General features: G+C 39.1%; 1 protein-coding gene across 3 annotated transcripts in view; it reads right to left on the reverse strand.

Annotated features, from left to right (window-relative positions):
- Nucleotides 1–15,042, reverse strand: part of LOC105933759 (TOX high mobility group box family member 2) — a 115,864-nt gene that overhangs the window by 25,091 nt on the left and 75,731 nt on the right. For all 3 annotated transcript variants that reach the window (XM_021321996.2, XM_012873431.3, XM_012873429.3), the window contains one exon: nucleotides 12,604–12,888. In XM_021321996.2, the coding sequence (XP_021177671.2) occupies nucleotides 12,604–12,888 (285 nt within the window). The remainder of the gene's footprint in view (nucleotides 1–12,603; nucleotides 12,889–15,042) is intronic.

A 15,042-nucleotide genomic window follows, 5' to 3' on the forward strand; every position in this document is an offset into this window, starting at 1 on the left:
TATACACTTCCTGGCTCTGCTGGCATCCTAATTGGCCCCAGTGGGTTGCTGCAGCTCAGCAATACCTGGTGCAATTTAAGAAAGAGGGGAAAGGCAAAATGCTTATTATCTGTCTAGGTAAGTCAAAGAAAAGGAATGAAGACTATGCCTTTATAAGTGTTTGCATTTATTAATAGGGTAATAGTGTGTTAGAGCACTAATAACATTTTCCAAGACTTTAATCAGCAGAGAGCCTCCACGAAATGTTAAAGCAAGGGAAGAAAATGTCCTCAGGTATAATTAAAATACATTTCTCTGGTGTTTTTTTTGTTTTGTTTTTTTTTTTAGATTGTGTGCCCTCACGGTGAGGTCTTTGCAGGGGCAAACAGCACAGAAAGGAAAAAACAATTAATCAAACATGAATGAGCGACTATCGCAGGGTTATTTCCATAGCAACAGCCTGAGGGGACAACTTGAACCCTTTAATGTTAGCTGTTGATGTCTCTTTGTAAACATGTGCACAGCGGGGGGAGAAAGCCAATGAGAGAGCCTGGCAACAGAGGCATCACAGGGCAGCAACCTCTTGGTATCAATCGAAGTTTCCATTATCTGCCGGTGAAAGGACTGAAAGGTAGACTGAAACATTGTATTGCGGAGCATTTGGAGTTGAAAAGCGTCATTGTGAAGCTGCTGGTAAATGTCTAAAAATATCGGAGTTTGGTGAGCAAATGTTGTGTGGGATTACTACACAGAAGTGACCAGAAAAGGCTCAGGTTAGAATATACAAGTACATTTCTGGGCATAACGTTTACTTTGGTGTTTCCACCTGTACACTTTATAATCACAAACTACAATGTGTTTTATCAGGACTTTATAGGATGCCACATATCAGATGGCACATGATATAGCTGCACCTCTTAAATAATCAACACACTTATCAAGGTAAGTTTATTTAGCATGCTCTTTATACCATGAAGCTGGTGCTACTGCATCATTTGACTCTTGTATCTATATAGGTATATATGTATTAGCTGTATTGTTACATGTCACCCGGTATTTATTACATGTCACTGATGTTTATTTGTGTGTAGAACTCTCCAAATCATAACAAATAATTTGTAAAGTGCTGGGTGCACCATGTACGGGATAAAAATAAGCCGAGATCAACTAAATGATTAATGCTGAGTTTAAGTATTGTACGCAAATTATTTGTTGACATGGTAATGTTTTGTACACTAGGTATGGATTTCTTTGTAATATGTATTCATGGTAAAAGGAGTTGACGGAAACTCCCAGGTTCGTCTGTTTTTATTTATTACTACAATGGAGCAAGCGTTTAAAGTAAGAAAAGTGTAGCTCTAGACAGAGAAAAAATTTTCTCCTGTTAAATGGTGCAATCAGTTTATCGACCAGAGCCTTTGGCGAAGCATAACTCATAACAATCTGTTCACGTTTGGTGTACCATCATAATAATAATCACATGAATATCTGTCCAACTGAACTTTATGAAAAAGCTTTAGGTCACAGCAAAACATCCTCAGCTTACATCTGACATCTTAATGGTGTGACATGTCTCTCTGGGCCCATGATCTTGGACTGCCCAGGTCCCCTATTCATGCCATTTTTAGCTAAGCTAAATAACCAGTCAGATATATACAGTTTTCATTACAGATTCTTAGGGGACAATATTCTACTAGTTAATACACTGGCTACTACGGTGAGAAGAGAAAAATAAGCGAAAACAAACAAAAAAATGTCTTATTCCCACCAAACCTAAATACTGTTTCTATATCTTTGCTGTCCCTGTGAAATAAATTATCCAAAAGGAAAAACGGCAGATTTCTGATTACTGCACTTCTTAAAAACAATCGTAGTTGTTCTTTTTCTTCTTTGCCTATGATCTGGCACACTTGTCTTTAGCTGCTGCGTATGGCGCCACCCTCTGGTTGGAAATATTATTGTCTCTGCTGGCCTAGCCAGCTGTATGCAGAGGACCCTCTGCATACAGTTTTTGATAATACTTACACTGCACATCGAGGAGACATTAGAGCAGAGTGGGAGGAAATTATTGCATTGATTTAAAGTCCACTCTAATATCAATATCGAATATAATTTTTTTTATCGATTTTTTTAAATATTTCTTAACACTGAAAAGCAATTTGCAGCACTTTATATCAGTTTTTTCATGTTAAATTATATGTTCTGAAAAATATAAATGTGTGAAACGTTCATTTATTGTTTTAGAATTATGAATAATTAACTGAATTCATCACTTCCAGCGATTCTACGTTTTAGGCAGGCCTCCCATGAGAATTTGGGATTTCTGTCGTTAGAGGCTTGAGACTTGACCTAGACTTGCGCTCCCAAAAACTTTACTTTTGAGATGGAGTGAAAAAAATATCTTGCAAATGTATTTGCACCTCTTTAATCTAAATATCAAATCATTTTTATCATAAACATATTTCTCAAAGTTTGTAAACTCACATTAAACAATAAGTCTCACAAATAACCCTTTTCCATGCGCAGAGAGCATCACTTTGAGCAACCCTTAACCAGAAGGGTCTTACAGCTTCCAACTGTGAAACACTGCATAATTACCAAACAGCACAAACAACTTCCACCAGGACTGTTAGTTGGTGGCAGCAGCTGACTGTCGTTTCTCGACTCCCAGACAGTATAGCGGAAGAACCGCTATAAAAGCTTTCCTTGTCCACAGATGTGATTAGAAAGCAATACAGAAATCTTCAAATTTGCCACAAGAATTTTAGAGTAATGAGAGAAAAGTATGACCTAAAGAGAAAATAGAGCTCTGTGTTCAGAAACTAACCTGATTGCAGGCTAAAAATGTATAAAGCTCCATAAGTATATAGTAGAAGGATGGTAATTCAGCTAACCGCAAAGCTCTAAGCATGTACAAAGAAACAAGAACATATAGTTCTCAGTGGTCACAGCTCGAGAGTCAACAACCCCTGTAAATATCAGTTCTCAGTCAGCCAGACAATAAAAAAAAAACGTATTTTTCTTGTCAAACCACCACGTACCCAATGTTTTTAAGCATCCGAAAATAAATTAGTAAAGAGGTTTTTTTTTTACACTTTCATTTTCCAACCAATCGATGACAGGAGCTACATGGGGAATCTGCCAGCGTAAAGAAAACGCTGGCAGAAGCAGGTATCCGTGACGTTCTTTCTCCAGACCTCTCTGAGTTCCTAGGATGAGAGTAATGGCTTCTTCACACTGGGCTGTGCAGTGCTATTGTAGAATCACAGAGCGGTTAATTGAAACAAATGACTCTAATAATGGGACATTATCCCCACAGGCTGGCTTTGTGGTGGGCCTAATTAGCGTTGCGGTGGAAGCGAAGAGGACGAGGCACCGAGGCCGAGCCCTCTTAAGGAAGCAGCCGCGGACGCCTTATGGTGACCAGTATGGGCCTTTAAAGAGGAGTGCTGGGCTTTTCGAAGAAAGGATTTGAAAAATGTTAACAGTATGTCTTAGTCAGCAGTTTTCCCAAAATGTCATCCATTAATTTTAGAGGCCTCTCCAAAAACACAGTTCAAACCTGAAAACTCCTTAATTTCCAATTATATGAAACACACCCTAGTTTATTTCAAAGGTGTATAACAAAAAAATTAACTAAATTTCAGTATCATACATAGCGTCTTTTTTAGGACTGGTGACAAATAATGTTTTGACTACACAATTGTTCAGCTAATCATTAAGGCACTTTGAAGATTATTAACAGCTTTTTTTTCACGCTGTCATCCTCCGGCTTGTCGAATTGATGCGCCAATGGCCCGTGGCAAATGTGACAACAGGGAACGTTGTTCTCCAGATATATATTAAAATATGTTTATGCCAATCCTAATTGTTTACACTTAGACATGATGATCCCAGAAAGTCAGATATATTGCGGCGTTCAAATCTCTGCAACCAAGCTGGTTTAAATATTCATAAGTTGTAACAGTCGCCTAAGGTTATTTGATATAGCCCCATGAATATTCATGACTCAAGTAGTTTTTTTTTTTTATTCTCAGTCCGTTAATGCTCATCTTCATTACTTCATTCTGTGGCTAGACTAATAAGGAACAACAAAAGAAAGCTTTGCTATTTTAAAAGAGCAATGCTCTTCGGGAGCCTGTTTGTTTGAGTATAAATGAAACAGGAGAGTCCCACCAATTATCTCGCTGTCATTTATTTTGACAGCTACAAGACACATTGTTCACCTCCGCCGTGGAATGTGACACTGGAGGGCATCTGTCTTTTTGTGAAAGGAAAAGTCATGACAGAAAATATTTCTGCTCTTACAAAACATGATTTATCTAGGAACGTCGCAGAGATGTGAGCGAGAGGCAGCAGAGCAAACAGGTCATATGGGATCTGTCTAAAGCCTACAAAAGAAAAAAAGATTGCGGTTTCAATTAGACTTGGAAAGAAGAAGAACAACAACAAAATTTTGGTAATCCAGACACAATAGGGAGACTAGAACAATTATAACTTCACAAAATGAACTGCAAACATATGTTTCTAATGTCAGAAAATTCCTAACTTAAATATTTTTGTTGGTTTTGATTTGGTACTTATCTAAAGGACACGTTACTGTCTGTAACCACAGCAGTTATTGCACTTTTTAATGCTGCCAATGTAAAACAGCCAAAACCTGTATCTCTGCTGTCCTCAACAGAAACGGAGGCACTCTAAGTTTTATTCCAGCTAAATTTATATTACGCTAAAATATTGCTATTGAAAAGGTAAGAGTTGCTAGATCATGGGAAAACAACTCATATTCAGTTATTTTATCTAATCAAACACTCTTACAGATCTCAATAAAGCAAAGCTGAATATGTCAAAAATCAAATATACATAGCATCTTTGTTATGGTCAAGCCCAATTTTGTCAGCATCTGGAGCCGATATCGACAGCCGATAAGGGTCATAAACACATAAAACGTGCAGCAGAAACCAGGCCACCCTGCAAACAATTGCACTCATATATAACAAGCACTTACTAAAGGGGGTTCAGGCAGAAGTTAAGAGGCTTTTTCTCAAATATTTCAAATCCAGAGTTTATTAGACAAACAAGATGTTAACATTACTTTAGAGAAAATAAAGGATCTCTGTATTGTTTCTTTTAAAAAAATAAAGTTTTTACAAATCACAAAACAACACAATCTGTATTGTGAAGAGTAACCCAGTCCAGGCGGGACTAATGCATATGTTGTCCTTTTTTGCCTATTTACGTATAAGGTGGTACTGATGCGTTTTTGTGGCGTGGCAGGGCAGACCCCCTTACTGGATAAGCACTGGTGCCCTTTTGCATTAAATGTTTAGTTAGGCCCAAAGTGATAACCCTACTGGCAGATTTAGGAAAGTAGCTGAGATGGACACATCGATTCGTAGTCACTAACTTTAGCATCGTTTAGAAGTTAACTTTAACAGCTAGATTACAAATTGTTCATATCTTGTCTGTCAGTTTGTTGCACTTTCCTTCTATCTGGCTGGCGTCTACTGTGTTGCGTACCAGCCAGAATCTGTTCACACAGAAAATGTGATGAAGTGGCGACCTGTCCAGGGTGTACCCCGCCTTTCGCTCAATGACCAATGGGGTTGGACACCAGCCGCCAACGACCCTGAACAGATAAGCGGGTGTAGACAATGCATGGATGGATGGATGTTACCACAGCGGGGCAATTTGAGAACCACTTCCTTTCTTACTTCAAAAGACAAGTCTCAAATATATAGATAGTGACAAGCACTTGGCCAAACCGGCTTCACTTTGATGAGATATCCTGTGGCGTTTTGATGTAGCGAGATCCCCCCAGCACAAGATCTTGTACTCCCCTATTTATCAGACATGTGTGTGAATCTAAAAACTACAGCACCAGACCAAGGCCCACACCAGTTATGATCATTGCATGCACTCCACGGCTTAGAAGTTGCTGATTTTGTCTTTTCAGATACAGCAGCGTGTTAAAAACAGTTCGGATATTAGACAGACACCCCCCCGCCGAGAATATTAATTCAGAACCAAATATTCAAAAACAAGATCCCCAGCAGGAGTCATCCGGGTTAATTTATGCCGCATACTTATGGAAACTGGCAGCTGCATTTTCACCAGCAGGGACCCCCCAACCCCACCCACCTCCCTATCCAAACTAATTATGATCATAACGACAAAAGGGGCTGGTGCTCTGTTTCAATATTTAATACATTGGCAACCCTCGAGGTTCTACATTTGGTGTGTTTGACAACCTCCTCAACATCACATTACAGCCAGCTGGGTAGGGATCTCCTCAATTTTATTTACGTTTTCTTCCTCCAAGGGGCTGGATCTTGCTAAAAAGCTCCACCCACCAACCCCCCCATGCACCGCTGTGCAAACCCGAACGACAGAAAGACTTGTTGAACACGAGACCCCTGGGTGACACCTCTTACCCTGGCGCCGGAGATGACAGAAACACTGAAAGCGGCGGGTGAGACGGGAATTCTCCCTTGGCAGCAAGCACTCGCACAACAGGCTGCTACATTTCACAGCAGCCAGTCATACAGGACTTGGCTCTTTCTGCTTCAGTTCAGAGAGGCTGACAGAACAGGTCAGCAGTTGGGAGGAATGCAGGAGCATTTCTGACAGACAGCTCTATAATCTAAAATGCCAGCACTGAGGCTTCACCTTGGTGCATTCCTGCAATTTTAAGCTCTTGAAAAGCTCAAACCTGGCAGTGATAATTGGGAAGAAAAGGGTGCAAATGCAGCAAAAAGGATCAGCTGCTACACCTGGGAAAAATAAAAAAACACATACAAATACAGGTGCATCTTAATAAACTAGAACATCATTAAAAAGTAAATCCATTCCAGCTTTTCCAAAATAGTAATATATGCTTTTCCTTACATAGTAATATATTTCAGGCTATTATTTCTTTTAATTTTGATGATAATGGCATGCATCTAACATTATTTTGCGTGAATTATGAAGGCCAATAGCCTCTATGCGGTTTAGCATCTCTGTGAAGCTCTTCAGCAAAGAACAACATCAAGTGCTTCAAAATTTCCTACTAGATGGCTGCGCTAACCTTGGACCTGGTAAAACACAGCAGACCAACACCACCACATGGCATGGCTCCTCAAATAGTCACTTACTGAGGAAACCTCATCCTGGACCTGAAGAAACTTGGATTCTGTGCCTTTCCAATCTTCCCCCAGTCTCTGAGATCTTAATTTCATCTGAGCAACGGTCTCGTCCCTTTTCTCCTTAGCCCAGGGGACGTTATCTCGGGTTCAAGAGTGACTTAACACAAGTTATACCATGGTCTGGGTGAATACTCGATTCTGATAGGCTGCAGGGTGTCCATTAAAAAATGTGATTGGAGGGGGGTGCTCCAATGGTACAGGGATAGTGAGCACGACCCATCTATGGAGGCCTTAGTCCTCAACGCGACTGACCGAGGTTTGGTTTCTACCTGAGGTCCTGTCTTTCCAACTCTCTCAAACCCCCTTTCCTGTCAGCGCCACAAAAACCCAGAATTTTTTTTTTATAGGACACCGATAAAAAAAAGCTACAGTCAGAAAGCGTGACTGTTCTAAATTATTGCACTGACTCAAACGTTAGCTGGTAACGGCAGGACAGCCAAGCGGTAAGAGGTGCACTTGTTCTCTGAAATGATACGTTGTAGGTTCTGTGGCCAGAGCTTGTTATCTTGGCAATGCATCACAACGAGAGATATTAAATAGTTCTCTCAGCCGCTTCTTGTGAAATACTTACAATTTTAACGGTGAAAAACATTAAAGTATTAATAATTGAGTTAATATTAAATTATTTCGTAAGCGACCATAGTATAAGCGGGATAACGCCCTTCGAGTTATCTGTTATCAGAAATGACTGGACTTCGCTTTGCGTCGCACCGGACAGCTAACGTTTAATTTCTGATAATGGACACCATGGCGGGCACTATCCCTAACTTATGTCTAGTTGTGGTGGCTCTAGAACCACTGACTCGAGCCCAAGCCCACGCCTTATGACATTACTACTACTTGTCCCTAACTGGGATCATATCTTTTCCTTCCACTCAGCTTTTGACTAATATGTTTGGATACAACACTCTGTGAAAGAATGCTGGAATTAAATGGGAAAAAATGCTTGAAATATATATGGTTGTGTGTAATATATATATATATATATATATATATATATATATATATATATATATATATATATATATATATATATATATATATATATATTGGTTTCACTTTTTGGTTTGAATCACGGAAATTAGTTAACAGATGTTAATAATATAATAATTTTTTCTAGATGGACCTGTACCTCCATGTAACGTTTGTTACTGACCAATATATCACCTGCCGGTCCTAATTGTATGAACGAGGGAAAATCCAACTGACAACACCACAGAAGAAACATCTCTTTCATCTAGAGGTTGTCATCTTGTCACCTTTAAGTCGGCAAAAACACTGAACTGTACAAGGACAAACAGACAGAAATATATATATATATATATATATATATATATATATATATGTTCATGCGGCATGATAGTCAATCCACTGCTCTCAATCCTGTAATGATTAAACTCTGTTTGCTGTGGGATCGATGCATGCTGAAAAAGAGAATCCCAAAGCAGGGTGAAGTTTACAGAGCTTTAGCCTCGGGCTAAATGTTGTACAAAAACCAGCAACAACATCCCATGAGATGAAGCGTATCTGTTGCTCCAGCTGAGCTTGTACTTGTAGGAGGCTTTTAAATGTGTGCTGAAGGATAGCTGCTGTTGAAGAGATGTGTATCCTAAAGGTAACACTGTCGACTTTTCATTTGCTTTATTTTCTTTCGTTCTTTTTTTTTTCTAACATCGGTAAAAGAAGTCTGCTGGATGATTAGGGTTTGGGTTTTTCACATATCTCCTCCAATTTTCTGAGCTTATTGTACGCTCTAGTCAATACCAGGAGAGGAAAGGGCTTTTTGCTTCATTTCTGACCTCCGGTTTTACTGAGAGCCTATTTCCATCCCCCCTCCTCATTATTCTTTAGGCATGCGGCAGACATAAATTCAATCTTCCTTATTATACCTTTATCAGTATGAAATTAAGGTTAATTGACTTTGCTGGGGAAACATCAAATGAAACATCCCTAATGGAAGCAAAATGAAAATAACGTCATCTCCAATTGCTTTAAAATATTTCTCAATATACAGCCTAGTTTCCAATTCCTCAGCCTCAGAAATAAGCTCCTCTTGTCCCGAGAGATAATAAATGAATCGAACCCCCACCACCCTCCGCAACCCCTCCTTCTTCCTTATCGGTCATCTATTTTTCCAGAGTAAGCTATTACTTGCTGGGGTTGCTAGGCAACAGGAAATATTAATAGCGGCTATTATTATCCAGCCTCTGCAAGAGTAGTACTAAAATGTGGAAGTGGGAAACATGAATGTGTTACATAAATCTCTGGACCTTTCTCAGTGTGCGCAAGTCTCTGTTTGTGCCGTGATTTATGGCTATGACGCTTCATTTATGAGAAAAGGGGGTGTGAAATAAGAAAATGGAACATTACCCTGAAGGGCTATTTGGAAATAAATAATTGCAAAGGTGAAACAAAACCTGTGTTTGCTTTCAAAAAGTTACTTATAAAAAAAAGGGGGGGGGGGGGTTCGTTGATAGAAATGATCTGGAATGATGTAAAGAAAGACCAACTTTTCACACACAAGTGAAAGAAGGGATTAACATTGTTTTTACATTTCTTGTATTGAGCCCATTTTACTTGGAAACCCCGCAATAAAAGGGGAAAGGCAACAAATGTGAGTAAAAATGAACTTTTGTGGTGACGGCAGCATAATGTTTTTGGGGAGAGTTATCTTCATTGGGAATGGGGAAGCTGGCTAACGTTAATAGGAGCACAGATGGAGCTATAACCATGAGCAATCCTGTAAAAAAAACCAAAAAACATAATACTGAGGCTGCAACAGACTTGAGGGTGGGGTGAAGGCGCACAACAACCTAATAACAAACCCCAAAGGTGCAGTTAGAGCTTTCTCAATGTGACAACAGTCCCCCCCGCCCCCCGGGTTTGGTCTGCACCTGTGGTCAGGTGCATGATAAATACTATTAATAAACTTCTAAAAAAGTACAAGACTTAATGTAACTTATGTTTAAAGCCCCAGTTATGTAAGATTTTCACACTGTTGCACCATCTAGTGGTGCACTAAACTTATTGCAAACAACCTCACCATTAAATGCGTAAGAACTACTACAGAAGCAGTGGAGAGTCATAAATGTGACAATGTCAACACGTCCTCCATGTATTTGGTACCAAGCTATAGCTAATAGCTACGGTCATCGTGTGAAATGGTTTTTTGGCACCGTTGGCAAGGGCACTTGTTTTTTTCTAAAGTTGTTTGTAAAGTCATGTTTTTTTGGGCTCGTTTCTGAGCGTGCAGTCGCTTATTGGGGGTCTAATATTAGCGACTATAAACATCGGTAATGAGACCTGCTTCTGCTGTTGCACTATAGACAGTGAACAGGCCGCCGGATGTCCCTCCTTGTACACATATCTCTGTTCGTCTCTCTCTCCCGAGAGAGACGAACAAATGAGCCATCTCTGCTGGGAGGACAGAGTAGTTGCCCAAATAAACTTCACTGTTACACTGAATTAACCTACTTGTCCAGCACAACGCCTGCAACCTCCGCATGTGTTTTAAATCACCGCTCCCTCGTGAAATATCTCCATCTGGCAATAATAGCTGTGCCGATATAAACTCTCGTTTTCCCCCCGGTTATTACTTCTTTTTCTCTTCTTGGTTACTTTCTCTTCCCTCTCGCTGGGCAAAGAGTATGAATGGTCCTCCATTTAAACACAAAATGGCAAATAGAATGATCTACAGTCGTCTTTGCTTGTTTATGCTCCTCCTCTATGACAGCACGTCCTTATAGAGGAGACGGATAGGGAAAACGCGTAAGGCTGACAAGTTTGCCCCCTTTTAGCTGCTGAAATCAGAAATAGTGACGCAACATGGCGCTTCCCGGTGGGTGCACCGACACTGATGTCTTTATCAAGTACTGAAGTTATGAGAACGATTTCATTTTTATGTGTACTTTGCCAGAATATGTATTTATAAAAGCTATACTTGTTTTTTGCTAATTAAAAGCCACATTAGTTACACACTATCCTTTTAATATGAATGGCTTAATAATATTTTTTGCCAAATGAGATTTATACCCAATTATAAGTTCACTGCAGGTACGAGTCGGGCTAAAAGCCATTTATATTGTTTATACTATGTAGTTAAAAAGATGTGGCAACGTTGAAACATTTTAGTTGTTAGAAACCATTGTGATATATTATAAATGAACCCATACACATGTCTTACATTTTAAAAGAGATTCTGGGTAATCTTGAGAACGACAGCTTTTATGCATTAGAACCCGAAAATGACCCATTACATTTTTGACCCACTTTGTTGGGGGGATGAAATTATACATTTTCGTTCTTCAAAGGCGGGCACATCAAAAAAACTAACCACTGAGTTAGAGCAACAATGGCAGATGCATATATCCATGCATTTCATTAATTCAACCCTATAATTTTGCTTTATTTCTTTTTAAACTCACTTAATTCACACACTCACATGAACTAAAGATTAAACTTATACAGTAGGCACTCGTGTAACCCCAAAGACTCGCTTGCTTCAATAGAGGCGTCCACCGCCACCCACAGTAACAAAAAAAAGAGTTTTCAATTTATGCAGTCTGATTCTAAAAAAAAAAAAAAAAATCACATAGGATCTGATTAACAGAGGATAAATGCCATGGATGCTCATATTAATGCATAAATATTCATGGCGGAGGGGAGAGAGAAATAAGTAATATTTATGTCAGATGAAAGTATATAACACTGAATAATTCACCACACGGGGCCATCTATAATTCATCTGGTTCGATTCCATGATTAAAGCATTTGAATGTGTTCGCCAGGGGTGTTTACATGTTCGGTCAGAGGCACGTTTAACATAACAGAAAGTCTCTGCACTGGAAGAGGGGTGCTGGTGGTGGTGAAGGGGGGGTAGACACTATCTTTTGAATCCCTTTGAAACGAAAAGTAGCTGACAAGGGGGTATCCCACGTCCTCATCAAGATGTTTGGTCCTGAAACCGGTGCCCAGCTATCCCGCTAAAAGATGTACGACAGAGTCTTATTACTCCTGTTGTTAAGATCTGCAGCCGGGTAGATACTAGAGAAGCTCTGCTGTCATGGTCTGGCTGTTAAGGAGGAAGCAGGTCTCTGTAATTAGCAGGTTGCTGCTTATAGAGTTATCTTCTCCTTTGACCTTCGACTGAACTACCTGTCTCTTTGACAGAGAAAGCGTTACTACTATTAACGCTTTATTAAGTGCTTGTAGCACTTAATAAAAACACTGAAGATTTAGTAATTTTCTGTCTAAATCGCTCCGATGTGATATGCCCTAAGCCTGGCAAACAGACCAAATCTTGTCAATGCTTCTGATTTGCTGGCTTACTTCCAATGCCCTGGTAGTAAAGCATCTCTATCCTGTAGCACAGTGCTTGACTTGCATAAAGGCCCACAGCTAATATGAGGTCTAGGGGGGGAAAGAAACAACAACTCACAGAGTGCATAGGTCCAGAGAGGAGGTGGGAGTCCTGACCCAGCATGTTGGACATCATGAGAGCGGGCAGCTCGGGATAGGAGTAGGTGTTGAGCAAGCCGTTGTGGGGCAGGGAGTGGAAGGGGTAACCCGACTCATGGTCCGTGAGGTGAAGCAGAGAAGGGTCAACGTGGTTTGGAGGCGTGATGGGGGGAATCTCATAGTCTTCGTCCCCTGTGCCCCCTCCTCCTCCTCCTCCTCCGCCTCCTCCACCGCCGCCGCTGCCTCTACCCTGACTGGAGTAGCTCTGGAAAAAAAGAAAAAAAGATAAAACAATGGAAAGTGGAATTAGAACAACCTTTACCTGTTTTCTCATTGTTTAGGTTTGCAGGAAGGCAATTTCATGCACAATTTACATGAACAAAAGCAGCGAAAAGTTCATTTGATAACCCAGAAATAGTTTTACACAGAGATGCACTGAAAAACTGGAATTGGGGCGATAATATCCTTGATTGATCAGACTGCTGAAAAGCCAAAAATTCAATCCCTTTCCGAGTCGGTAAAGGTACCACATGGAAGCGCTAACTAACAACAAAAGCCTGGTGTGGAAATTGTTACTAAGTGAGAAATACTCGGTTATTTTACGCGTAGCAAAGTTGCTTTGACTATGAAGTATCAAATTCTGTCAAGGAACATGCGAATAATGAAATGTTGGCAGTCTTTTGAAGATCTCAGAAATAAGGTCAGGCTATATTTTTCAGTGAATACTCATAGGAGCTACTGTGTGTTAGTCATGCTAGCCATGCCTATAAGGGCTGCATGATCTTAGGGAAGTTGTGTAATTGTGACAATATTACTGAATATTACCATGACAATATTAATTTATTTTAATCACCACTATATCTATTAAAGCTTACCACTCTCAAAAGCTAATCATGCTAAATCCTAATATGTCAGGCCAAAAACAGTTTAAAATGTCAACTCTCTGATCATTTTGTCTTTGTTTTGAAATATTTAGAAAATTCCTGTTTAAGTGCAGAGCTGTGTAAGACCGACATCTCTCTCTTTTACACACTGTGACGTGACGTCACCTTTATGAATAATTAATGACACATCACAGAAAGACTTCTGAAGGCTCCTGAATGAATAAATAATTTAACAATCCGCACATAGGAGAAGATCTGAACTTTTTCCTCTCAAATATTAGGTGTCATTTATTTTGAAAATGTCTTGTTGAAAATAACATATTGTGACATGAAGCACTTATACAATCGGTCTTGCAAAAAATAAATAAATAAATAATATAAAAGACTGAGATATATAATCTTGTTTCGTAAAGGGTAAAGGTGATATGGTGTATTTTTTAAATGGTGTTTTATTTCCAGATACCTCTGTGACATTAAGGAAATATTATTGTACATGTACATTTTCAGTGACACTTGACAAGCCAAATAATTTTGTACTTTTGAGACATATGATATCTCAAAAACGTAGTTTTGTATGTTTTTGAGATATCATAGTTTTATTTTACTATAAGCATTTTACTGACATTTTCAGTTCATCCATAAATGATAAAAAATATTTTGTTATTTATAGTTCTTGAAGAGAAACTAGGATTGCCTTAAATTGGTATCTGTTGTTCAGAGCTTTAAAAATTGGTCACAATATTTTAAATCTGCGTATCTGTAGATTTATAACTTTGTAGCACAATAACATCCAAATTAAAATCAGATAATGGTTAAAAATATATGTATGTATTTCTTTAAACTGCTACATGTACAAAACATTAAGAGGTTTGGGTGCTTATATGTCATGAAATAAGCAAACTTAATCAGAAAATTTAACTTTAGTGAAACTGCAGCAGGCAAACAGCTTACCAAACATGTTCCAGGCTAAAATACAGAAACTCCCTAATTAGCTTTTAAATGCACCTGTTTATTTGTGTTGTTTATACTCGAGTTTGCAGCCTTTCCAGATACAGAACTGCGGCAGTTAGAGCCTTTCGAGCTGCAAATAAAAATAATTAGAAATGCAAATTGTCACACTTGGAAAAGTGTAAAGAATTCATTCAGTACAGTCGTACAGAGCAAATTAATTAGTTACACAACAACAGCTGCTATACAGAATAATTTGCTTCAGAAATCTTGACAGCTTTGAAGCGACAAACCGCACGTCTTAAAAAAAAACAGTGAATCAAATTCATTACGTGGAAAAACACACCACAGAGAGTCACTTAGTTGTTATTTTATAATCCCGTAATTGCTGTGGCAATTTTGTTTATATAAACAGAAAACCTGGACCGAACAGATCCCGCACTTCTCATTATGGAATAAATTCAGAATATCCAGCAGTTAAAGCAGGAGAGATTTTTATGGGGCTAATAAGGTGATACACGAGCAGTGTCTTTTCCAGGGCCTATCTTGACATAATGTTGCACGGAGAAATATGGTTTCATGCTCTC

The sequence above is a fragment of the Fundulus heteroclitus genome, chromosome 1 (genome assembly GCF_011125445.2).
Source record: "Fundulus heteroclitus isolate FHET01 chromosome 1, MU-UCD_Fhet_4.1, whole genome shotgun sequence".
NCBI lineage: Eukaryota > Metazoa > Chordata > Actinopteri > Cyprinodontiformes > Fundulidae > Fundulus > Fundulus heteroclitus.